At 49.1% G+C, this 26,449-nt stretch overlaps 1 protein-coding gene across 1 annotated transcript in view; it reads right to left on the reverse strand.

The window, feature by feature from the left end:
- PDXK (pyridoxal kinase) overlaps window positions 1-6,191 on the reverse strand; it is a 49,875-nt gene extending 43,684 nt beyond the window's left edge. Inside the window, exon 1 of the mRNA XM_077293548.1 lies at window positions 5,891-6,191. Within this exon, the coding sequence (XP_077149663.1) occupies window positions 5,891-5,989 (99 nt within the window). The 5' untranslated portion in view covers window positions 5,990-6,191. The remainder of the gene's footprint in view (window positions 1-5,890) is intronic.
- Window positions 6,192-26,449: the final 20,258 nt, after the last annotated feature.

Genomic DNA, 26,449 nt, shown 5'->3' on the forward strand with positions numbered 1-26,449 from the left:
TACACGCCAACATCACTCCTGTCAATTACACCTCCATGTCACTGTCACATTCACCATTACATTGCTCCTGTCACCACAATGTCGCTCCTGTTATCCTCACGCTGCTACAGTCACATGCACCCTCATGCTACTTCTGTCACACCCACACCGACCCTGCCATCCCACCGTCGCTCCCGTCACATACATCCACAAGTCGCTCCTGTCACATACACTCACAAGTCGCTCCTGTCACCACAATGTCACTCCTATTATCCTCATGCCACTCCGGTCACACCCACACCACTTCTGCTATACCCTCGTTCCTGCCATCAACCCGTCATTCGTGAGATACACCCCCATGTTGCTCCTGTCACATACACCTTCAAGTCGCTCCTGTCATCCCCACATCATTTGTCACATACAACTCCACATGTCACTCCCACATCGCTCCTGTCACCCCATATCACGCCGATCACATACAACCCGTCGCTCCTGTCACCCGCCATGTCATTTGTCACATACACCCCCACGTCGCTCATGTCACCACAATGTCACTCTTGTTATCCTCACGCTGCTAGTCACATACATTCTCATGCCACTCATGTCACACCCACACGGTTCCTGCCATCCCCCTGTCACTGTCATGTCATTCGTCACATACACCCCCAAGTCACTACCCCACTGCTCCTGTCACATACACCTCCATGTCACTCCTGTCAACTCCACATTGCTCCTGTCATTCCCCTTTCGATCTAGTCACCTATACGTCGCTCATGTCATTCAGTCGTGGCTCGTCACTCCCACACCACTCCTGTCCCATACACCCCCCAGTCACTCGTTATATACACCCCCTCCTGTCAACCCCACATTACTCCTGTCACACACCTCCACATCGCTCCTGTCACCCCAACGTCGCTCCTGTCATCCAGCGGTCGCTCGTCGCTCCCACGTCACTCCTGTCCCATACACCCCCCCCCCCCCCCGAGTCATTCGTCACATTCACCCCCACATCGCTCCTTTCATATACACCTCCACGTCGCTCCTGTCACATACACCTCCATGTCACGCCCTGTCATCCCCCCGTCGCTCCTGTTACCAAGTTGATCCAGTTACATACACCCCCACGTCACCCGTTATCCCCCCGTCGCTCCTGCTATCTCCCGTCATTCCTGTCACCCCCACGTCGCTCCTGTCACAAACACTCCCACGTCGCTTCTGTCATCCTGCGGTCGCTCGTCACCCCCATGTCGCTCCTGTCACATACACCCCCGAGTCATTCGTCACTTACACCCCCACATCGCTCCTGTCATGTACACCTCCACGTTACTCCTGTCACGCCCCACGTCACTGTTCTCAACACCACGTTGCTCCTGTTACATATACCCCCACATCGCTCCTGTCACATACACTTCCACGTCACTCCTGTCATGTCGCTCCTGTTAGATACACCCCCATGTCGCTATTATCACATACACCCCCACTTCACTCCTGTCACCCCTATGTCGCATCTGTCACATACACCTCCACGTCACTCCTGTCACATAATCCTCCTGACGCTCCTGTCACGATGTCACTCCTGTCACATACACTCCCATGTCACTGCTGTCACCCCCACGTTGCTCCTGTTACTCCACATCAATCCTGTCACATACACCCCCACCCCACGTCGCTCCTATCACATACACCTCCACGTTACTTCTGTCATACCCCCGTCGTTCCTGTTATCTCCCATCGCTCCTGTCACGTACACCCCATGTCACTCCTGTCACATATACCTCCAGATCACTCCTGTCATATTCCCCCCCCCCGTCACTCCTGTCACATACACCCCTATATCGCTCCTGTTATCCCTTCATTGCTCTTGTCACACCCACGTCACTCCTATCACCTCCACATCACTCCTGTCACATACACACCCATGTCATCCCCACATTGCTCCTGTCACATACACCCCCTCTTGTCAACCCAACGTCGCTCCAGTCATATACATAACCACGTTGCTCCTGGCACATACACCTCTACGTCACTCCTGTCACCACCACGTCGCTCTTGTCACATACAATACAACCCCTGTCACATACACTCCAACGTCGCCCGTGTCATCCCCCATGTTGCTCCTGTCACATACACCACCCCTGTAGCTCCAGTCATACACTTCCACATCATTCCTGTCACACCCACATCGCTCCTGTCACATACACCCCTAAGTCACTCCTGTCCCCCCCATGTCGCGCCAGTCATATACATAACCACGTCGCTCCTGGCACATACACCTCTACGTCACTCCTGTCACCACCACGTCGCTCCTGTCACGTACACCCCCACGTCGTTCCTGTCACATATACCTCCAGATCACTCCTGTCACCCCCACTTCACTCCTGTCACATACAACCCCCGTCACTCCTGTAACATACACCCCTACGTCGCTCCTGTCATCCCCCGTCGTTCCTGTCACATCCACCTCCATGTCACTGCTGTCACCCGCACATTGCTCCAGTCACATACAACCCAACGTCGCTCCTGTCATACACCTCCATGTCACTCCTGTCATACACCTCCATGTCACTCCTGTCAACCCCACATCGCTCCTGTCATATACACTCCCACATCACTGTCACCCCCACGCCATTCTAATCACATACACCCCAACATCGCTCCGTCATCCAAGTTGCTCCTGTCACAAACACCCCCACGTTGCTCCTGTCACATACAATGAAGGAAATAATTATTTGATCCCTTGCTGATTTTGTAAGTTTGCCCACTGACTAAGACATGAACAGTCTATAATTTTAAGGGTAGGTTTATTTTAACGTTGAGAAATAGAATATCAAAAATAAAATCCAGAAAATCACATTGTAAAAATTATATAAAATGTATTTGCATTTTGCAGTGAGAAATAAGTATTTGATCCCCTACCAACCATTAAGAGCTCTGTCTCCTACAGACCAGTCAGACTCCTAACCAACTCGTTACCTGCATTAAAGACAGCTGTCTTACATAGTCACCTTTATAAAAGACTCCTGTCCACAGACTCAATCAGTCAGACTCTAACCTCTACAACATGGGCAAGACCAAAGAGCTTTATGAGGATTTCAGGGACAAGATCATAGACCTGCACAAAGCTGGATAGAGCTACAAAACCATAAGGCGCTGGGTGAGAAGGAGACAACTGTTGGTGCAATAGTAAGAAAATGGAAGAAATACAAAATGACTGTGAATCGACATCGATCTGGGGCACCGTGCAAAATCTCACCTCGTGGGGTATCCTTGGTCATGAGTAAGGTGAGAGATCAGCCTAAAACTACACGGGGGAACACGTGTTAATGAACTCAAGGCAGCTGGGACCACAGTCACCAAGAAAACCATTGGTAACACATTACGCCGTAAAGGTTTAAAATCTTGCAGAGCCCGCAAGGTCCCCCTGCTCAAGAAGGCACATGTGCGGCCCGTCTGAAGTTTACCAATGACACCTGGATGATTCTGTGAGTGATTGGGAGAAGGTGCTGTGGTCAGAGGAGACAAAAATTGAGGTCTTTGGCATTAACTCTCCTCGCTGTGCTTGGAGGAAAAGAAATGATGACTATGACCCAAAGAACACCATCCCCACAGTCAAGCATGGAGGTGGAAACATTATGTTTTGGGGGTGTTTCTCTACTAAGAGCACATGACTACTTCACCACATCAATGGGAGAACAGATGAAGCCATGTACCGTAAAATCCTGAGTGACAACCTCCTTCCCTCCGCCAGGACATTAAAAATGGGTTGTGGCTGGGTCTTCCAGCAAGACAAGGACCCAAAACATACAACCAAGGCAACAAAGGAGTGGCTCAAAAAAGAAGCACATTAATGTCATGGAGTGGCTGAGCCAGTCTCCAGACCTTCATTCCATAGAAAACTTATGGAGGGAGTGGAAGCTCCGAGATGCCAAGCGACGGCCTCAAAATCTTAATGATTTAGAGATGATCTGTAAGGGTATGTGCACACGTTGCGGATGTTGCTGCGGATTTTTCCACTGCGGTTTTCACTGCGGATTTTCACGCGGTTTCTTCTGCGGGTTTTCAACGGTACTTTCCTATTGGTGCAGGTTGAAAACCGCTGCGTAATCCGCAGAAAGAAGTGACATGCTACTTCTTTTTTTCTGCAGCGTTTCCGCGCAGAATTTTCCGCAGCATGTGCACAGCGGTTTTTTTTCCCCATAGGTTTACATGGTACTGTAAACTTTGGGAAAACTGCTGCGGATCCGCAGCGTCAAATCCGCTGTGGATCCGCAGCAAAATCCGCAGCGTGTGCACATACCCTAAAGAGGAGTGGACCAAAATTCCTCCTGACATGTGCGCAAACCTCATCATCAGCTACAAAAAAAATCTGACTGCTGAGCTTGCCAACAAGGGTTTTACCACCAAGGATTAAGTCTTGTTTCCCAGAGGGATCAAATACTTATTTCTCACTGCAAAATGCAAATAAATGTATATAATTTATACAATGTGATTTTCTAGATTTTACTTCTGATATTCTATCTCTCAATGTTAAAATTAACCGACCCTTAAAATTATAGACTGTTCATGTCTGTCAGTGGGCAAACTTACAAAATCAGCAAGGGATCAAATACTTATTTCCTTCCCTGTACACCCCCACATCCCTCCTGTCACATACACCCCCAGTCATTGGTCACATACACCCCCACATGTCAACCCCAAGTCGCTCCTTTCACATACACCACCCAACAAATCCTGTCACATACACACCCAGTCACTCCTATTACATACACCTCCACGTCAATCCTGTCACCCCCACATTGCTCCAGTCACCACATCACTCCTGTCACCTCATGTCACATACACCCCCACGTCGCTCCTGTCACCCCCACGTCGCTCCGGTCACATACACCCCCACATGTCATCCCCACGTCTCTCCTGTCACCTCCACGTCGCTCCTGTCACATACACCCCTACGTCGCTCCTGTCACCCCCACGTCTCTCCTGTCACCTCATGTCACATACACCCCCAAGTTGCTCCTGTTACCCCCACGTCGCTCCTGTCACCCCCACGTCGCTCCTGTCACATACACCCCCACATGTCAACCCCATGTCGCTCTTGTCACATACACCGCCACGTCGCTCCGGTCACCCCCACGTCACTCCTGTCACATACACCCCCACATGTCAACCCCATGTCGCTCTTGTCACATACACCCCCACGTCGCTCCTGTCACCTCATGTCACATACTGTACACACACATGTTAGGGCATGTTAGGTTAGGCTATGGGTTGAACTAGATGGACTTACAGTCTTCCTTCAACCTTAATAACTATGTAACTATGTAACTATGTATACACCCCCACGTCGCTCCTGTCACCCCCACGTCGCTCCTGTCACCCCCACGTCGCTCCTGTCACCCCCACGTCGCTCCTGTCACCCCCACGTCGCTCCTGTCACATCATGTCACATACACCCCCATGTCGCTCCTGTCACCCCCATGTCGCTCCTGTCACCCCCACGTCGCTCCTGTCACCCCCACGTCGCTCCTGTCACCCCCACGTCGCTCCTGTCACCCCCACGTCGCTCCTGTCACCCCCACGTCGCTCCTGACATCCCAACATCGCTCCTGTCACATGCACCCCTATGTCGCTCCTGTCACCAACCTGTTGCTCCTGTCACATACACCTCACGTCGCTCCTGTCACCTCACGTCACATACACCCCCAGTCACTCCTGTCACCGCACTGTCGCTCCTCTCACATACACCCCCCCCCCGTAGTCCCTGTCACCCCCATCGCCCGCCACAAACACCCCCACGTCAATCCTATCAACATACACCCCACATCGCTCCCGTCACCCCATGTTGCTCCTGTCACATACACTCAATCGTAACTCCTGTCACCCACAAGTCGCCCCCTTAGGTCTCCGGTACCTGCAGAGGGAAGGAGGCCGCCTTGTTGCCCACATAACCCCGGACCACATGACTCTGGATGGAGAGGACCCGACACTCGGCGGCCGCGGGCTCCTCCATGACCGGACACTGCAGAGGAGTGCGAGCACAGGAAGAACCGGGGCAGCCGACGAGGAGGAGGAGGAGGGACCGGGAGGAGGCGGAGACCCCGGGGAAAAGGAGGAGGAGAACCGGGGCCTCACAGACTGCTGCACGGACACACCGAGAGATACAGAGACAGACCGAGAGTTACAGAGAGAGACCGAGAGATACAGAGAGAGACCGAGAGATACAGAGAGAGACCGAGAAATACAGAGAGAGACCGAGAAATACACAGAGAGACCGAGAAATACAGAGAGAGACCGAGAGATACAGAGAAATACAGAGAGATACAGAGAGAGACCGAGAGATACAGAGAGAGACCGAGAGATACAGAGAGAGACCGAGAGATACAGAGAGAGACCGAGAGATACAGAGAGAGACCGAGAAATACAGAGAGACCGAGAGATACAGAGAGAGACCGAGAGATACAGAGAGAGACCGAGAAATACAGAGAGACCGAGAGATACAGAGAGAGACCGAGAGATACAGAGAGAGACCGAGAGATACAGAGAGACCGAGAAATACAGAGACTGAGAGATACAGAGAGAGACCGAGAGATACAGAGAGAGACCGAGAAATACAGAGAGAGACCGAGAGATACAGAGAGAGACCGAGAGATACAGAGAGAGACCGAGAAATACAGAGAGAGACCGAGAAATACACAGAGAGACCGAGAAATACAGAGAGAGACCGAGAGATACAGAGAAATACAGAGAGATACAGAGAGAGACCGAGAGATACAGAGAGAGACCGAGAGATACAGAGAGAGACCGAGAGATACAGAGAGAGACCGAGAGATACAGAGAGAGACCGAGAAATACAGAGAGACCGAGAGATACAGAGAGAGACCGAGAGATACAGAGAGAGACCGAGAAATACAGAGAGACCGAGAGATACAGAGAGAGACCGAGAGATACAGAGAGAGACCGAGAGATACAGAGAGACCGAGAAATACAGAGACTGAGAGATACAGAGAGAGACCGAGAGATACAGAGAGAGACCGAGAAATACAGAGAGAGACCGAGAGATACAGAGAGAGACCGAGAGTTACAGAGAGAGACCGAGAGATACAGAGAGAGACCGAGAAATACAGAGAGACCGAGAGATACAGAGAGAGACCGAGAGATACAGAGAGAGACCGAGAAATACAGAGAGACCGAGAGATACAGAGAGACCGAGAGATGCAGAGAGAGACCGAGAAATACAGAGAGAGACCGAGAGATACAGAGAGAGACCGAGAGATACAGAGAAATACAGAGAGAGACCGAGAGATACAGAGAGAGACCGAGAGATACAGAGAGACCGAGAGATACAGAGAGAGACCGAGAGATACAGAGAGAGACCGAGAAATACAGAGAGACCGAGAGATACAGAGAGACCGAGAGATACAGAGAGAGACCGAGAGATACAGAGAGACCGAGAGATACAGAGAGACCGAGAAATACAGAGAGACCGAGAGATACAGAGAGAGACCGAGAGATACAGAGAGAGACCGAGAGATACAGAGAGAGACCGAGAGATACAGAGAGAGACCGAGAGATACAGAGAGACCGAGAGATACAGAGAGACCGAGAGATACAGAGAGAGACCGAGAAATACAGAGAGAGACCGAGAGATACAGAGAGACCGAGAAATACAGAGAGACCGAGAAATACAGAGAGACCGAGAGATACAGAGAGAGACCGAGAAATACAGAGAGAGACCGAGAGATACAGAGAGATACAGAGAGACCGAGAGATACAGAGAGAGACCGAGAGATACAGAGAGATACAGAGAGATGCAGAGAGAGACCGAGAAATACAGAGAGAGACCGAGAGATACAGAGAGAGACCGAGAGATACAGAGAGAGACCGAGAGATACAGAGAGACCGAGAGATACAGAGAGAGACCGAGAGATACAGAGAGAGACCGAGAGATACAGAGACCGAGAGATACAGAGAGAGACCGAGAAATACAGAGAGACCGAGAGATACAGAGACACCGAGAGATACAGAGAGACCGAGAAATACAGAGAGAGACCGAGAGATACAGAGAGACCGAGAAATACAGAGAGACCGAGAGATACAGAGAGAGACCGAGAGATACAGAGAGAGACCGAGAGATACAGAGAGACCGAGAGATACAGAGAGAGACCGAGAGATACAGAGAGAGACCGAGAAATACAGAGAGACCGAGAGATGCAGAGAGAGACTGAGAGATACAGAGACCGAGAGATACAGAGAGACCGAGAGATACAGAGAGAGACCGAGAGATACAGAGAGACCGAGAGATGCAGAGAGAGACTGAGAGATACAGAGAGAGACCGAGAGATACAGAGAGACCGAGAGATACAGAGAGACCGAGAAATACAGAGAGACCGAGAGATACAGAGACACCGAGAGATACAGAGAGAGAACGAGAGATACAGAGACCGAGAGATACAGAGAGAGACCGAGAGATACAGAGAGACCGAGAGATACAGAGAGACCGAGAGATACAGAGAGAGACCGAGAGATACAGAGAGACCGAGAGATACAGAGAGATACAGAGAGAGACCGAGAGATACAGAGAGAGACCGAGAGATACAGAGAGACCGAGAAATACAGAGAGACCGAGAGATACAGAGAGAGACCGAGAGATACAGAGAGACCGAGAGATACAGAGAGACCGAGAGATACAGAGAGACCGAGAGATACAGAGAGAGACCGAGAGATACAGAGAGACCGAGAAATACAGAGAGACCGAGAGATACAGAGAGAGACCGAGAGATACAGAGAGAGACCGAGAGAGACCGAGAAATACAGAGAGAGACCGAGAGATACAGAGAGAGACCGAGAGATACAGAGAGACCGAGAGATGCAGAGAGAGACTGAGAGATACAGAGAGACCGAGAGATACAGAGAGACCGAGAGATACAGAGAGACCGAGAGATACAGAGAGACCGAGAGATACAGAGAGACCGAGAGATACAGAGAGAGACCGAGAAATACAGAGAGACCGAGAAATACAGAGAGACCGAGAGATACAGAGACCGAGAGATACAGAGAGAGAGACCGAGAGATACAGAGACACCGAGAGATACAGAGAGAGACCGAGAGATACAGAGAGAGACCGAGAGATACAGAGAGAGACCGAGAGATACAGAGAGAGACCGAGAGATACAGAGAGAGACCGAGAGATACAGAGAGAGACCGAGAGATACAGAGAGAGACCGAGAGATACAGAGAGAGACCGAGAAATACAGAGAGAGACCGAGAGATACAGAGAGACCGAGAGATACAGAGAGAGACCGAGAGATACAGAGAGAGACCGAGAAATACAGAGAGAGACCGAGAAATACAGAGAGAGACCGAGAAATACAGAGAGAGACCGAGAGATACAGAGAGACCGAGAGATACAGAGACCGAGAGATACAGAGAGTGACCGAGAGATACAGAGAGACCGAGAGATACAGAGACCGAGAGATACAGAGAGAGACCGAGAGATACAGAGAGAGACCGAGAGATACAGAGAGACCGAGAGATACAGAAAGAGACCGAGAGATACAGAGAGACCGAGAAATACAGAGAGAGACCGAGAGATACAGAGAGACCGAGAAATACAGAGAGAGACCGAGAAATACAGAGAGAGACCGAGAGATACAGAGAGACTGAGAAATACAGAGACCGAGAGATACAGAGAGAGACCGAGAAATACAGAGAGACCGAGAGATACAGAGTGAGACCGAGAGATACAGAGAGAGACCGAGAAATACAGAGAGAGACCGAGAAATACAGAGAGACCGAGAGATACAGAGACCGAGAGATACAGAGAGAGACCGAGAGATACAGAGAGAGACCGAGAGATACAGAGAGAGACCGAGAGACACAGAGAGACCGAGAGATACAGAGAGACCGAGAAATACAGAGACCGAGAGATACAGAGAGAGACCGAGAAATACAGAGAGACCGAGAGATACAGAGAGAGACCGAGAGATACAGAGAGAGACCGAGAGATACAGAGAGAGACCGAGAGATACAGAGACCGAGAGATACAGAGAGATCGAGAGATACAGAGACCGAGAGATACAGAGACCGAGAGATACAGAGAGACCGAGAGATACAGAGAGAGACCGAGAGATACAGAGAGACCGAGAAATACAGAGAGACCGAGAAATACAGAGAGAGACCGAGAGATACAGAGAGAGACCGAGAGATACAGAGACAGAGAGATACAGAGAGAGACCGAGAGATACAGAGAGAGACCGAGAGACACAGAGAGACCGAGAGATACAGAGAGACCGAGAAATACAGAGACCGAGAGATACAGAGAGAGACCGAGAAATACAGAGAGACCGAGAGATACAGAGAGAGACCGAGAGATACAGAGAGAGACCGAGAGATACAGAGAGAGACCGAGAGATACAGAGACCGAGAGATACAGAGAGACCGAGAGATACAGAGAGATACAGAGAGACCGAGAGATACAGAGAGATCGAGAGATACAGAGACCGAGAGATACAGAGACCGAGAGATACAGAGAGACCGAGAGATACAGAGAGAGACCGAGAGATACAGAGAGACCGAGAAATACAGAGAGACCGAGAAATACAGAGAGAGACCGAGAGATACAGAGAGAGACCGAGAGATACAGAGAGAGACCGAGAGATGCAGAGAGACCGAGAAATACAGAGAGACCGAGAAATACAGAGAGAAACCGAGAGATACAGAGAAATACAGAGAGAGACCGAGAGATACAGAGAGAGACCGAGAAATACAGAGAGAGACCGAGAAATACAGAGAGAGACCGAGAGATACAGAGAGACCGAGAAATACAGAGAGAGACCGAGAAATGCAGAGACAGACCGAGAGATACAGAGACCGAGAAATACAGAGAGACCGAGAGATACAGAGAGAGACCGAGAGATACAGAGAGACCGAGAGATACAGAGAGACCGAGAAATACAGAGAGACCGAGAGATACAGAGAGAGACCGAGAGATACAGAGAGACCGAGAGATACAGAGACCGAGAGATACAGAGAGAGACCGAGAGATACAGAGAGACCGAGAGATACAGAGACCGAGAGATACAGAGAGAGACCGAGAAATACAGAGAGAGACCGAGAGATACAGAGAGAGACCGAGAAATACAGAGAGAGACCGAGAGATACAGAGAGAGACCGAGAGATACAGAGAGACCGAGAAATACAGAGAGAGACCGAGAGATACAGAGAGAGACCGAGAAATACAGAGAGAGATACAGAGAGAGACCGAGAGATACAGAGAGACCGAGAGATACAGAGAGACCGAGAGATACAGAGAGAGACCGAGAGATACAGAGAGAGACCGAGAGATACAGAGAGACCGAGAGATACAGAGAGACCGAGAAATACAGAGACCGAGAGATACAGAGACCGAGAGATACAGAGAGAGACTGAGAGATACAGAGAGAGACCGAGAGATACAGAGAGAGACCGAGAGATACAGAGAGACCGAGAGATACAGAGAGAGACCGAGAGATACAGAGAGACCGAGAAATACAGAGAGAGACCGAGAGATACAGAGAGACCGAGAAATACAGAGAGAGACCGAGAAATACAGAGAGAGACCGAGAGATACAGAGAGACCGAGAAATACAGAGAGAGACCGAGAGATACAGAGAGAGACCGAGAAATACAGAGAGAGACCGAGAGATACAGAGAGACCGAGAGATACAGAGAGACCGAGAGATACAGAGAGAGACCGAGAGATACAGAGACCGAGAGATACAGAGAGACCGAGAAATACAGAGAAAGACCGAGAGATACAGAGAGAGACCGAGAGATACAGAGACCGAGAGATACAGAGAGACCGAGAGATACAGAGAGACCGAGAGATACAGAGAGAGACCGAGAGATACAGAGAGAGACCGAGAGATGCAGAGAGACCGAGAAATACAGAGAGACCGAGAAATACAGAGAGACCGAGAAATACAGAGAGACCGAGAAATACAGAGAGAAACCGAGAGATACAGAGAAATACAGAGAGAGACCGAGAGATACAGAGAGAGACCGAGAAATACAGAGAGAGACCGAGAAATACAGAGAGAGACCGAGAGATACAGAGAGAGACCGAGAAATACAGAGAGAGACCGAGAAATGCAGAGACAGACCGAGAGATACAGAGACCGAGAAATACAGAGAGACCGAGAGATACAGAGAGAGACCGAGAGATACAGAGACCGAGAGATACAGAGAGACCGAGAAATACAGAGAGACCGAGAGATACAGAGAGAGACTGAGAGATACAGAGACCGAGAGATACAGAGAGACCGAGAGATACAGAGAGAGACCGAGAGATACAGAGAGACCGAGAGATGCAGAGAGAGACTGAGAGATACAGAGAGAGACCGAGAGATACAGAGAGACCGAGAGATACAGAGAGACCGAGAAATACAGAGAGACCGAGAGATACAGAGACACCGAGAGATACAGAGAGAGAACGAGAGATACAGAGACCGAGAGATACAGAGAGAGACCGAGAGATACAGAGAGACCGAGAGATACAGAGAGACCGAGAGATACAGAGAGAGACCGAGAGATACAGAGAGACCGAGAGATACAGAGAGATACAGAGAGAGACCGAGAGATACAGAGAGAGACCGAGAGATACAGAGAGACCGAGAAATACAGAGAGACCGAGAGATACAGAGAGAGACCGAGAGATACAGAGAGACCGAGAGATACAGAGAGACCGAGAGATACAGAGAGACCGAGAGATACAGAGAGAGACCGAGAGATACAGAGAGACCGAGAAATACAGAGAGACCGAGAGATACAGAGAGAGACCGAGAGATACAGAGAGAGACCGAGAGAGACCGAGAAATACAGAGAGAGACCGAGAGATACAGAGAGAGACCGAGAGATACAGAGAGACCGAGAGATGCAGAGAGAGACTGAGAGATACAGAGAGACCGAGAGATACAGAGAGACCGAGAGATACAGAGAGACCGAGAGATACAGAGAGAGACCGAGAAATACAGAGAGACCGAGAAATACAGAGAGACCGAGAGATACAGAGACCGAGAGATACAGAGAGAGAGACCGAGAGATACAGAGACACCGAGAGATACAGAGAGAGACCGAGAGATACAGAGAGAGACCGAGAGATACAGAGAGAGACCGAGAGATACAGAGAGAGACCGAGAGATACAGAGAGAGACCGAGAGATACAGAGAGAGACCGAGAGATACAGAGAGAGACCGAGAGATACAGAGAGAGACCGAGAAATACAGAGAGAGACCGAGAGATACAGAGAGACCGAGAGATACAGAGAGAGACCGAGAGATACAGAGAGAGACCGAGAAATACAGAGAGAGACCGAGAAATACAGAGAGAGACCGAGAGATACAGAGAGACCGAGAGATACAGAGACCGAGAGATACAGAGAGTGACCGAGAGATACAGAGAGACCGAGAGATACAGAGACCGAGAGATACAGAGAGAGACCGAGAGATACAGAGAGACCGAGAGATACAGAAAGAGACCGAGAGATACAGAGAGACCGAGAAATACAGAGAGAGACCGAGAGATACAGAGAGACCGAGAAATACAGAGAGAGACCGAGAAATACAGAGAGAGACCGAGAGATACAGAGAGACTGAGAAATACAGAGACCGAGAGATACAGAGAGAGACCGAGAAATACAGAGAGACCGAGAGATACAGAGTGAGACCGAGAGATACAGAGAGAGACCGAGAAATACAGAGAGAGACCGAGAAATACAGAGAGACCGAGAGATACAGAGACCGAGAGATACAGAGAGAGACCGAGAGATACAGAGAGAGACCGAGAGATACAGAGAGAGACCGAGAGACACAGAGAGACCGAGAGATACAGAGAGACCGAGAAATACAGAGACCGAGAGATACAGAGAGAGACCGAGAAATACAGAGAGACCGAGAGATACAGAGAGAGACCGAGAGATACAGAGAGAGACCGAGAGATACAGAGAGAGACCGAGAGATACAGAGACCGAGAGATACAGAGAGACCGAGAGATACAGAGAGATCGAGAGATACAGAGACCGAGAGATACAGAGACCGAGAGATACAGAGAGACCGAGAGATACAGAGAGAGACCGAGAGATACAGAGAGAGACCGAGAGATACAGAGACAGAGAGATACAGAGAGAGACCGAGAGATACAGAGAGAGACCGAGAGATACAGAGAGAGACCGAGAGACACAGAGAGACCGAGAGATACAGAGAGACCGAGAAATACAGAGACCGAGAGATACAGAGAGAGACCGAGAAATACAGAGAGACCGAGAGATACAGAGAGAGACCGAGAGATACAGAGAGAGACCGAGAGATACAGAGAGAGACCGAGAGATACAGAGACCGAGAGATACAGAGACCGAGAGATACAGAGAGACCGAGAGATACAGAGAGAGACCGAGAGATACAGAGAGACCGAGAGATACAGAGAGATCGAGAGATACAGAGACCGAGAGATACAGAGACCGAGAGATACAGAGAGACCGAGAGATACAGAGAGAGACCGAGAGATACAGAGAGACCGAGAAATACAGAGAGACCGAGAAATACAGAGAGAGACCGAGAGATACAGAGACCGAGAGATACAGAGAGAGACCGAGAGATGCAGAGAGACCGAGAAATACAGAGAGACCGAGAAATACAGAGAGAAACCGAGAGATACAGAGAAATACAGAGAGAGACCGAGAGATACAGAGAGAGACCGAGAAATACAGAGAGAGACCGAGAAATACAGAGAGAGACCGAGAGATACAGAGAGACCGAGAAATACAGAGAGAGACCGAGAAATGCAGAGACAGACCGAGAGATACAGAGACCGAGAAATACAGAGAGACCGAGAGATACAGAGAGAGACCGAGAGATACAGAGAGAGACCGAGAGATACAGAGAGACCGAGAGATACAGAGAGACCGAGAAATACAGAGAGACCGAGAGATACAGAGAGAGACCGAGAGATACAGAGAGACCGAGAGATACAGAGACCGAGAGATACAGAGAGAGACCGAGAGATACAGAGAGACCGAGAGATACAGAGACCGAGAGATACAGAGAGAGACCGAGAAATACAGAGAGAGACCGAGAGATACAGAGAGAGACCGAGAAATACAGAGAGAGACCGAGAGATACAGAGAGAGACCGAGAGATACAGAGAGACCGAGAAATACAGAGAGAGACCGAGAGATACAGAGAGAGACCGAGAAATACAGAGAGAGATACAGAGAGAGACCGAGAGATACAGAGAGACCGAGAGATACAGAGAGACCGAGAGATACAGAGAGAGACCGAGAGATACAGAGAGAGACCGAGAGATACAGAGAGACCGAGAGATACAGAGAGACCGAGAAATACAGAGACCGAGAGATACAGAGACCGAGAGATACAGAGAGAGACTGAGAGATACAGAGAGAGACCGAGAGATACAGAGAGAGACCGAGAGATACAGAGAGACCGAGAGATACAGAGAGAGACCGAGAGATACAGAGAGACCGAGAAATACAGAGAGAGACCGAGAGATACAGAGAGACCGAGAAATACAGAGAGAGACCGAGAAATACAGAGAGAGACTGAGAGATACAGAGAGACCGAGAAATACAGAGAGAGACCGAGAGATACAGAGAGAGACCGAGAAATACAGAGAGAGACCAAGAGATACAGAGAGACCGAGAGATACAGAGAGACCGAGAGATACAGAGAGAGACCGAGAGATACAGAGACCGAGAGATACAGAGAGACCGAGAAATACAGAGAAAGACCGAGAGATACAGAGAGAGACCGAGAGATACAGAGAGACCGAGAGATACAGAGAGACCGAGAGATACAGAGAGACCGAGAGATACAGAGAGAGACCGAGAGATACAGAGAGAGACCGAGAGATGCAGAGAGACCGAGAAATACAGAGAGACCGAGAAATACAGAGAGACCGAGAAATACAGAGAGAAACCGAGAGATACAGAGAAATACAGAGAGAGACCGAGAGATACAGAGAGAGACCGAGAAATACAGAGAGACCGAGAAATACAGAGAGAGACCGAGAGATACAGAGAGAGACCGAGAAATACAGAGAGAGACCGAGAAATGCAGAGACAGACCGAGAGATACAGAGACCGAGAAATACAGAGAGACCGAGAGATACAGAGAGAGACCGAGAGATACAGAGACCGAGAGATACAGAGAGACCGAGAAATACAGAGAGACCGAGAGATACAGAGAGAGACCGAGAGATACAGAGAGACCGAGAGATACAGAGACCGAGAGATACAGAGAGAGACCGAGAGATACAGAGAGACCGAGAGATACAGAGACCGAGAGATACAGAGAGAGACCGAGAAATACAGAGAGAGACCGAGAGATACAGAGAGAGACCGAGAAATACAGAGAGAGACCGAGAGATACAGAGAGAGACCGAGAGATACAGAGAGACCGAGAAATACAGAGAGAGACCGAGAGATACAGAGAGAGACCGAGAGATACAGAGAGAGACCGAGAGATACAGAGAGAGACCGAGAAATACAGAGAGAGATACAGAGAGAGACCGAGAGATACAGAGAGACCGAGAGATACAGAGAGACCGAGAGATACAGAGAGAGACCGAGAGATACAGAGAGACCGAGAGATACAGAGACCGAGAGATACAGAGAGAGACTGAGAGATACAGAGAGAGACCGAGAAATACAGAGACCGAGAGATACAGAGACCGAGAGATACAGAGAGAGACTGAGAGATACAGAGAGAGACCGAGAGATACAGAGAGACCGAGAGATACAGAGAGAGACCGAGAGATACAGAGAGACCGAGAAATACAGAGAGAGACCGAGAGATACAGAGAGACCGAGAAACACAGAGAGAGACCGAGAGATACAGAGAGACCGAGAAATACAGAGAGAGACCGAGAGATACAGAGAGAGACCGATAAATACAGAGAGAGACCGAGAGATACAGAGAGACCGAGAGATACAGAGAGACCGAGAGATACAGAGAGAGACCGAGAGATACAGAGACCGAGAGATACAGAGAGACCGAGAAATACAGAGAAAGACCGAGAGATACAGAGAGAGACCGAGAGATACAGAGACCGAGAGATACAGAGAGACCGAGAGATACAGAGAGACCGAGAGATACAGAGAGACCGAGAAATACAGAGAGAGACCGAGAGATACAGAGAGAGACCGAGAGATACAGAGAGAGACCGAGAGATGCAGAGAGACCGAGAAATACAGAGAGACCGAGAAATACAGAGAGACCGAGAAATACAGAGAGAAACCGAGAGATACAGAGAGATACAGAGAGAGACCGAGAGATACAGAGAGAGACCGAGAAATACAGAGAGAGACCGAGAAATACAGAGAGAGACCGAGAGATACAGAGAGAGACCGAGAAATACAGAGAGAGACCGAGAAATGCAGAGACAGACCGAGAGATACAGAGACCGAGAAATACAGAGAGACCGAGAGATACAGAGAGAGACCGAGAGATACAGAGAGACCGAGAGATACAGAGAGACCGAGAAATACAGAGAGACCGAGAGATACAGAGAGAGACCGAGAGATACAGAGAGACCGAGAGATACAGAGACCGAGAGATACAGAGAGAGACCGAGAGATACAGAGAGACCGAGAGATACAGAGACCGAGAGATACAGAGAGAGACCGAGAAATACAGAGAGAGACCGAGAGATACAGAGAGAGACCGAGAAATACAGAGAGAGACCGAGAGATACAGAGAGAGACCGAGAGATACAGAGAGACCGAGAAATACAGAGAGAGACCGAGAGATACAGAGAGAGACCGAGAGATACAGAGAGAGACCGAGAGATACAGAGAGAGACCGAGAAATACAGAGAGAGATACAGAGAGAGATACAGAGAGACCGAGAGATACAGAGAGACCGAGAGATACAGAGAGAGACCGAGAGATACAGAGAGACCGAGAGATACAGAGACCGAGAGATACAGAGAGAGACTGAGAGATACAGAGAGAGACCGAGAAATACAGAGACCGAGAGATACAGAGACCGAGAGATACAGAGAGAGACTGAGAGATACAGAGAGAGACCGAGAGATACAGAGAGAGACCGAGAGATACAGAGAGACCGAGAGATACAGAGAGAGACCGAGAGATACAGAGAGACCGAGAAATACAGAGAGAGACCGAGAGATAAAGAGAGACCGAGAAATACAGAGAGAGACCGAGAAATACAGAGAGAGACCGAGAGATACAGAGAGACCGAGAAATACAGAGAGAGACCGAGAGATACAGAGAGAGACCGAGAAATACAGAGAGAGACCGAGAGATACAGAGAGACCGAGAGATACAGAGAGACCGAGAGATACAGAGACCGAGAGATACAGAGAGACCGAGAAATACAGAGAAAGACCGAGAGATACAGAGAGAGACCGAGAGATACAGAGACCGAGAGATACAGAGAGACCGAGAGATACAGAGAGACCGAGAGATACAGAGAGACCGAGAAATACAGAGAGAGACCGAGAGATACAGAGAAACCGAGAGATATAGAGAGACCGAGAGATACAGAGAGAGACCGAGAAATACAGAGAGAGACCGAGAGATACAGAGAGACCGAGACATACAGAGAGAGACCGAGAAATACAGAGAGACCGAGAGATACAGAGAGAGACCAAGAGATACAGAGAGACCGAGAGATACAGAGAGACCGAGAGATACAGAGAGACCGAGAGATACAGAGAGAGACCGAGAGATACAGAGAGAGACCGAGAGATACAGAGAGACCGAGAGATACAGAGAGACCGAGAGATACAGAGAGAGACCGAGAAATACAGAGAGAGACCGAGAGATACAGAGAGAGACCGAGAGATACAGAGAGACCGAGAGATACAGAGAGAGACCGAGAGATACAGAGAGACCGAGAGATACAGAGAGAGACTGAGAGATACAGAGACCGAGAGATACAGAGAGACCGAGAAATACAGAGAGACCGAGAGATACAGAGAGACCGAGAGATACAGAGAGAGAACGAGAGATACAGAGACCGAGAGATACAGAGAGAGACCGAGAGATACAGAGAGAGACCGAGAAATACAGAGAGAGACCGAGAGATACAGAGAGACCGAGAGATACAGAGAGAGACCGAGAGATACAGAGAGACCGAGAGATGCAGAGAGAGACTGAGAGATACAGAGACCGAGAAATACAGAGAGAGACCGAGAGATACAGAGAGAGACCGAGAGATACAGAGAGACCGAGAGATGCAGAGAGAGACTGAGAGATACAGAGACCGAGAGATACAGAGAGACCGAGAAATACAGAGAGACCGAGAGATACAGAGAGAGACCGAGAGATACAGAGAGACCGAGAGATACAGAGAGAGACCGAGAGATACAGAGAGAGACCGAGAGATACAGAGAGACCGAGAAATACAGAGAGACCGAGAGATACAGAGAGAGACCGAGAGATATAGAGAGAGACCGAGAGAGACCGAGAAATACAGAGAGAGACCGAGAGATACAGAGAGAGACCGAGAGATACAGAGAGAGAACGAGAGATACAGAGACCGAGAGATACAGAGAGAGACCGAGAGATACAGAGAGACCGAGAGATACAGAGAGACCGAGAGATACAGAGAGAGACCGAGAGATACAGAGAGACCGAGAGATACAGAGAGAGACCGAGAGATACAGAGAGAGACCGAGAGATACAGAGAGACCGAGAAATACAGAGAGACCGAGAGATACAGAGAGAGACCGAGAGATATAGAGAGAGACCGAGAGAGACCGAGAAATACAGAGAGAGACCGAGAGATACAGAGAGAGACCGAGAGATACAGAGAGACCGAGAGATGCAGAGAGAGACTGAGAGATACAGAGACCGAGAGATACAGAGAGACCGAGAGATACAGAGAGACCGAGAGATACAGAGAGACCGAGAGATACAGAGAGACCGAGAGATACAGAGAGAGACCGAGAAATACAGAGAGACCGAGAAATACAGAGAGACCGAGAGATACAGAGACCGAGAGATACAGAGAGATACAGAGAGAGACCGAGAAATACAGAGAGACCGAGAGATACAGAGAGAGACCGAGAGATACAGAGAGAGACCGAGAGATACAGAGAGAGACCGAGAGATACAGAGAGAGACCGAGAAATACAGAGAGAGACCGAGAAATGCAGAGACAGACCGAGAGATACAGAGACCGAGAAATACAGAGAGACCGAGAGATACAGAGAGAGACCGAGAGATACAGAGAGACCGAGAGATACAGAGAGACCGAGAAATACAGAGAGACCGAGAGATACAGAGAGAGACCGAGAGATACAGAGAGACCGAGAGATACAGAGACCGAGAGATACAGAGAGAGACCGAGAGATACAGAGAGACCGAGAGATACAGAGACCGAGAGATACAGAGAGAGACCGAGAAATACAGAGAGAGACCGAGAGATACAGAGAGAGACCGAGAAATACAGAGAGAGACCGAGAGATACAGAGAGAGACCGAGAGATACAGAGAGACCGAGAAATACAGAGAGAGACCGAGAGATACAGAGAGAGACCGAGAGATACAGAGAGAGACCGAGAGATACAGAGAGAGACCGAGAAATACAGAGAGAGATACAGAGAGAGATACAGAGAGACCGAGAGATACAGAGAGACCGAGAGATACAGAGAGAGACCGAGAGATACAGAGAGACCGAGAGATACAGAGACCGAGAGATACAGAGAGAGACTGAGAGATACAGAGAGAGACCGAGAAATACAGAGACCGAGAGATACAGAGACCGAGAGATACAGAGAGAGACTGAGAGATACAGAGAGAGACCGAGAGATACAGAGAGAGACCGAGAGATACAGAGAGAGACCGAGAGATACAGAGAGACCGAGAGATACAGAGAGAGACCGAGAGATACAGAGAGACCGAGAAATACAGAGAGAGACCGAGAGATACAGAGAGACCGAGAAATACAGAGAGAGACCGAGAAATACAGAGAGAGACCGAGAGATACAGAGAGACCGAGAAATACAGAGAGAGACCGAGAGATACAGAGAGAGACCGAGAAATACAGAGAGAGACCGAGAGATACAGAGAGACCGAGAGATACAGAGAGACCGAGAGATACAGAGACCGAGAGATACAGAGAGACCGAGAAATACAGAGAAAGACCGAGAGATACAGAGAGAGACCGAGAGATACAGAGACCGAGAGATACAGAGAGACCGAGAGATACAGAGAGACCGAGAGATACAGAGAGACCGAGAAATACAGAGAGAGACCGAGAGATACAGAGAAACCGAGAGATATAGAGAGACCGAGAGATACAGAGAGAGACCGAGAAATACAGAGAGAGACCGAGAGATACAGAGAGAGACCGAGAGATACAGAGAGACCGAGAGATACAGAGAGAGACCGAGAAATACAGAGAGACCGAGAGATACAGAGAGAGACCAAGAGATACAGAGAGACCGAGAGATACAGAGAGACCGAGAGATACAGAGAGACCGAGAGATACAGAGAGAGACCGAGAGATACAGAGAGAGACCGAGAGATACAGAGAGACCGAGAGATACAGAGAGACCGAGAGATACAGAGAGACCGAGAGATACAGAGAGAGACCGAGAGATACAGAGAGACCGAGAGATACAGAGAGAGACTGAGAGATACAGAGACCGAGAGATACAGAGAGACCGAGAAATACAGAGAGACCGAGAGATACAGAGAGACCGAGAGATACAGAGAGAGAACGAGAGATACAGAGACCGAGAGATACAGAGAGAGACCGAGAGATACAGAGAGAGACCGAGAAATACAGAGAGAGACCGAGAGATACAGAGAGACCGAGAGATACAGAGAGAGACCGAGAGATACAGAGAGACCGAGAGATGCAGAGAGAGACTGAGAGATACAGAGACCGAGAAATACAGAGAGAGACCGAGAGATACAGAGAGAGACCGAGAGATACAGAGAGACCGAGAGATGCAGAGAGAGACTGAGAGATACAGAGACCGAGAGATACAGAGAGACCGAGAAATACAGAGAGACCGAGAGATACAGAGAGACCGAGAGATACAGAGAGAGAACGAGAGATACAGAGACCGAGAGATACAGAGAGAGACCGAGAGATACAGAGAGACCGAGAGATACAGAGAGACCGAGAGATACAGAGAGAGACCGAGAGATACAGAGAGAGACCGAGAGATACAGAGAGAGACCGAGAGATACAGAGAGACCGAGAAATACAGAGAGACCGAGAGATACAGAGAGAGACCGAGAGATATAGAGAGAGACCGAGAGAGACCGAGAAATACAGAGAGAGACCGAGAGATACAGAGAGAGACCGAGAGATACAGAGAGACCGAGAGATGCAGAGAGAGACTGAGAGATACAGAGACCGAGAGATACAGAGAGACCGAGAGATACAGAGAGACCGAGAGATACAGAGAGACCGAGAGATACAGAGAGACCGAGAGATACAGAGAGAGACCGAGAAATACAGAGAGACCGAGAAATACAGAGAGACCGAGAGATACAGAGAGAGACCGAGAGATACAGAGAGAGACCGAGAGATACAGAGAGAGACCGAGAGATACAGAGAGAGACCGAGAAATACAGAGAGAGACCGAGAGATACAGAGAGAGACCGAGAGATACAGAGAGAGACCGAGAGATACAGAGAGAGACCGAGAAATACAGAGAGAGACCGAGAAATACAGAGAGAGACCGAGAGATACAGAGAGACCGAGAGATACAGAGACCGAGAGATACAGAGAGTGACCGAGAGATACAGAGAGACCGAGAGATACAGAGACCGAGAGATACAGAGAGAGACCGAGAGATACAGAGAGAGACCGAGAGATACAGAGAGACCGAGAGATAGAGAAAGAGACCGAGAGATACAGAGAGACCGAGAAATACAGAGAGAGACTGAGAGATACAGAGAGACCGAGAAATACAGAGAGAGACCGAGAAATACAGAGAGAGACCGAGAGATACAGAGAGACCGAGAAATACAGAGACCGAGAGATACAGAGAGAGACCGAGAAATACAGAGAGACCGAGAGATACAGAGTGAGACCGAGAGATACAGAGAGAGACCGAGAAATACAGAGAGAGACCGAGAAATACAGAGAGACCGAGAGATACAGAGAGAGACCGAGAGATACAGAGAGAGACCGAGAGATACAGAGAGACCGAGAGATACAGAGAGACCGAGAAATACAGAGACCGAGAGATACAGAGAGAGACCGAGAAATACAGAGAGACCGAGAGATACAGAGAGAGACCGAGAGATACAGAGAGAGACCGAGAGATACAGAGACCGAGAGATACAGAGATACAGAGAGATCGAGAGATACAGAGACCGAGAGATACAGAGACCGAGAGATACAGAGAGACCGAGAAATACAGAGAGACCGAGAAATACAGAGAGAGACCGAGAGATACAGAGAGACCGAGACATACAGAGAGAGACCGAGAAATACAGAGAGAGACCGAGAGATGCAGAGAGACCGAGAGATGCAGAGAGACCGAGAAATACAGAGAGACCGAGAAATACAGAGAGACCGAGAAATACAGAGAGAAACCGAGAGATACAGAGAAATACAGAGAGAGACCGAGAGATACAGAGAGAGACCGAGAAATACAGAGAGAGACCGAGAAATACAGAGAGAGACCGAGAGATACAGAGAGAGACCGAGAAATACAGAGAGAGACCGAGAAATGCAGAGACAGACCGAGAGATACAGAGAGAGACCGAGAAATACAGAGAGACCGAGAGATACAGAGAGAGACCGAGAAATACAGAAAGAGACCGAGAGATACAGAGAGAGACCGAGAGATACAGAGAGACCGAGAGATACAGAGAGACCGAGAAATACAGAGAGACCGAGAGATACAGAGAGAGACCGAGAGATACAGAGAGACCGAGAGATACAGAGAGACCGAGAGATACAGAGACCGAGAGATACAGAGAGAGACCGAGAGATACAGAGAGAGACCGAGAGATACAGAGAGACCGAGAGATACAGAGACCGAGAGATACAGAGAGAGACCGAGAAATACAGAGAGAGACCGAGAAATACAGAGAGAGACCGAGAGATACAGAGAGAGACCGAGAGATACAGAGAGACCGAGAAATACAGAGAGAGACCGAGAGATACAGAGAGAGACCGAGAGATACAGAGAGAGACCGAGAGATACAGAGAGAGACCGAGAAATACAGAGAGAGATCGAGAGATACAGAGAGAGACCGAGAGATACAGAGAGAGACCGAGAGATACAGAGAGAGACCGAGAGATACAGAGAGACCGAGAGATACAGAGATCGAGAGATACAGAGAGAGACTGAGAGATACAGAGAGAGACCGAGAAATACAGAGACCGAGAGATACAGAGACCGAGAGATACAGAGAGAGACTGAGAGATACAGAGAGAGACCGAGAGATACAGAGAGAGACCGAGAGATACAGAGAGACCGAGAGATACAGAGAGAGACCGAGAGATACAGAGAGAGACCGAGAGATACAGAGAGACCGAGAGATACAGAGAGAGACCGAGAGAAACAGAGAGACCGAGAGATACAGAGAGACCGAGAGATACAGAGACCGAGAGATACAGAGAGAGACCGAGAGATACAGAGAGAGACCGAGAAATACAGAGAGAGACCGAGAGATACAGAGAGAGACCGAGAAATACAGAGAGAGACCGAGAGATACAGAGAGAGACCGAGAGATACAGAGAGACCGAGAGATACAGAGAGAGACCGAGAGATACAGAGAGAGACCGAGAAATACAGAGACAGACCAAGAGATACAGAGAAATACAGAATGAGACCGAGACATGCAGAGAGACCGTGAGATACAGAGAGAGACCGAGAAATACAGAGAGACCGAGAAATACAGAGAGACCGAGAGATACAGAGAGACCGAGAAATACAGAGAGAGACCGAGAGATACAGAGACAGAGACCGAGAGATACAGAGAGAGACCGAGAAATACAGAGAGAGACCGAGAGATACAGAGACACCGAGACATACAGAGAGAGACCGAGAAATACACAGAGAGACCGAGAAATACAGAGAGAGACCGAGAGATACAGAGAGAGACCGAGAAATACAGAGAAATACAGAGAGAGACCGAGAAATACAGAGAAAGACCGAGAGATACAGAGACCGAGAGATACAGAGAGAGACCGAGAGATACAGAGAGACCGAGAAATACAGAGAGACCGAGACATACAGAGAGAGACCGAGAAATACAGAGAGAGACCGAGAGATACAGAGAGAGACCGAGAAATACAGAGAGAGACCACGAGATACAGAGAAATACAGAGAGAGACCGAGACATACAGAGAGAGACCGAGAAATACAGAGAGACCGAGAGATACAGAGAGACCGAGAAATACAGAGAGAGACCGAGAGATACAGAGATAGAGACCGAGAGATACAGAGAGAGACCGAGAGATACAGAGAGAGACCGAGAGATACAGAGAGAGAGACCGAGAGATACAGAGAGAGACCGAAAGATACAGAGACACCGAGAGATACAGAGAGAGACCGAGAGATACAGAGAGAGACCGAGAAATACAGAGAGAGACCGAGAGATACAGAGATAGAGACCGAGAGATACAGAGAGAGACCGAGAGATACAGAGAGAGACCGAGAGATACAGAGATAGAGACCGAGAGATACAGAGAGAGACCGAAAGATACAGAGACACCGAGAGATACAGAGAGATACAGAGAGACCGAGAGATACAGAGAGAGACCGAGAAATACAGAGAGACCGAGAAATACAGAGAGAGACCGAGAGATACAGCGAGACCGAGAGATACAGCGAGACCGAGAGATACAGAGAGACCGAGAGATACAGAGAGACCGAGAGATACAGAGAGACCGAGAGAGACCGAGAGATACAGAGACCGAGAGATACAGAGAGACCGAGAAATACAGAGAGACCGAGAGATACAGAGAGAGACCGAGAAATACAGAGAAAGACCGAGAGATACAGAGACCGAGAGATACAGAGAGACCGAGAGATACAGAGAGAGACCGAGAAATACAGAGAGACAGAGAAAAACAGAGAGAGACCGAGAGATGAAGAGAGACCGTGAGATACAGAGAGAGACCGAGAAATACAGAGAGACCGAGAAATACAGAGAGAGACCGAGAGATACAGAGAGACTGAGACATACAGAGAGAGACCGAGACATACAGAGAGAGACTGAGAGATACAGAGAGAGACGGAGAAATACAGAGAGAGACCAAGAGATACAGAGAGAGACCGAGAGATGCAGAGAGACCGTGAGATACAGAGAGAGACCGAGAAATACAGAGAGACCGAGAAATACAGAGAGAGACCGAGAGATACAGAGAGATTGAGAAATACAGAGAGAGACCGAGAGATACAGAGACACCGAGAGATACAGAGAGAGACCGAGAGATACAGAGAGAGACCGAGAGATACAGAGAGAGACCGAG

This window comes from Ranitomeya variabilis, chromosome 3 (assembly GCF_051348905.1).
Source record: "Ranitomeya variabilis isolate aRanVar5 chromosome 3, aRanVar5.hap1, whole genome shotgun sequence".
Lineage (NCBI taxonomy): Eukaryota > Metazoa > Chordata > Amphibia > Anura > Dendrobatidae > Ranitomeya > Ranitomeya variabilis.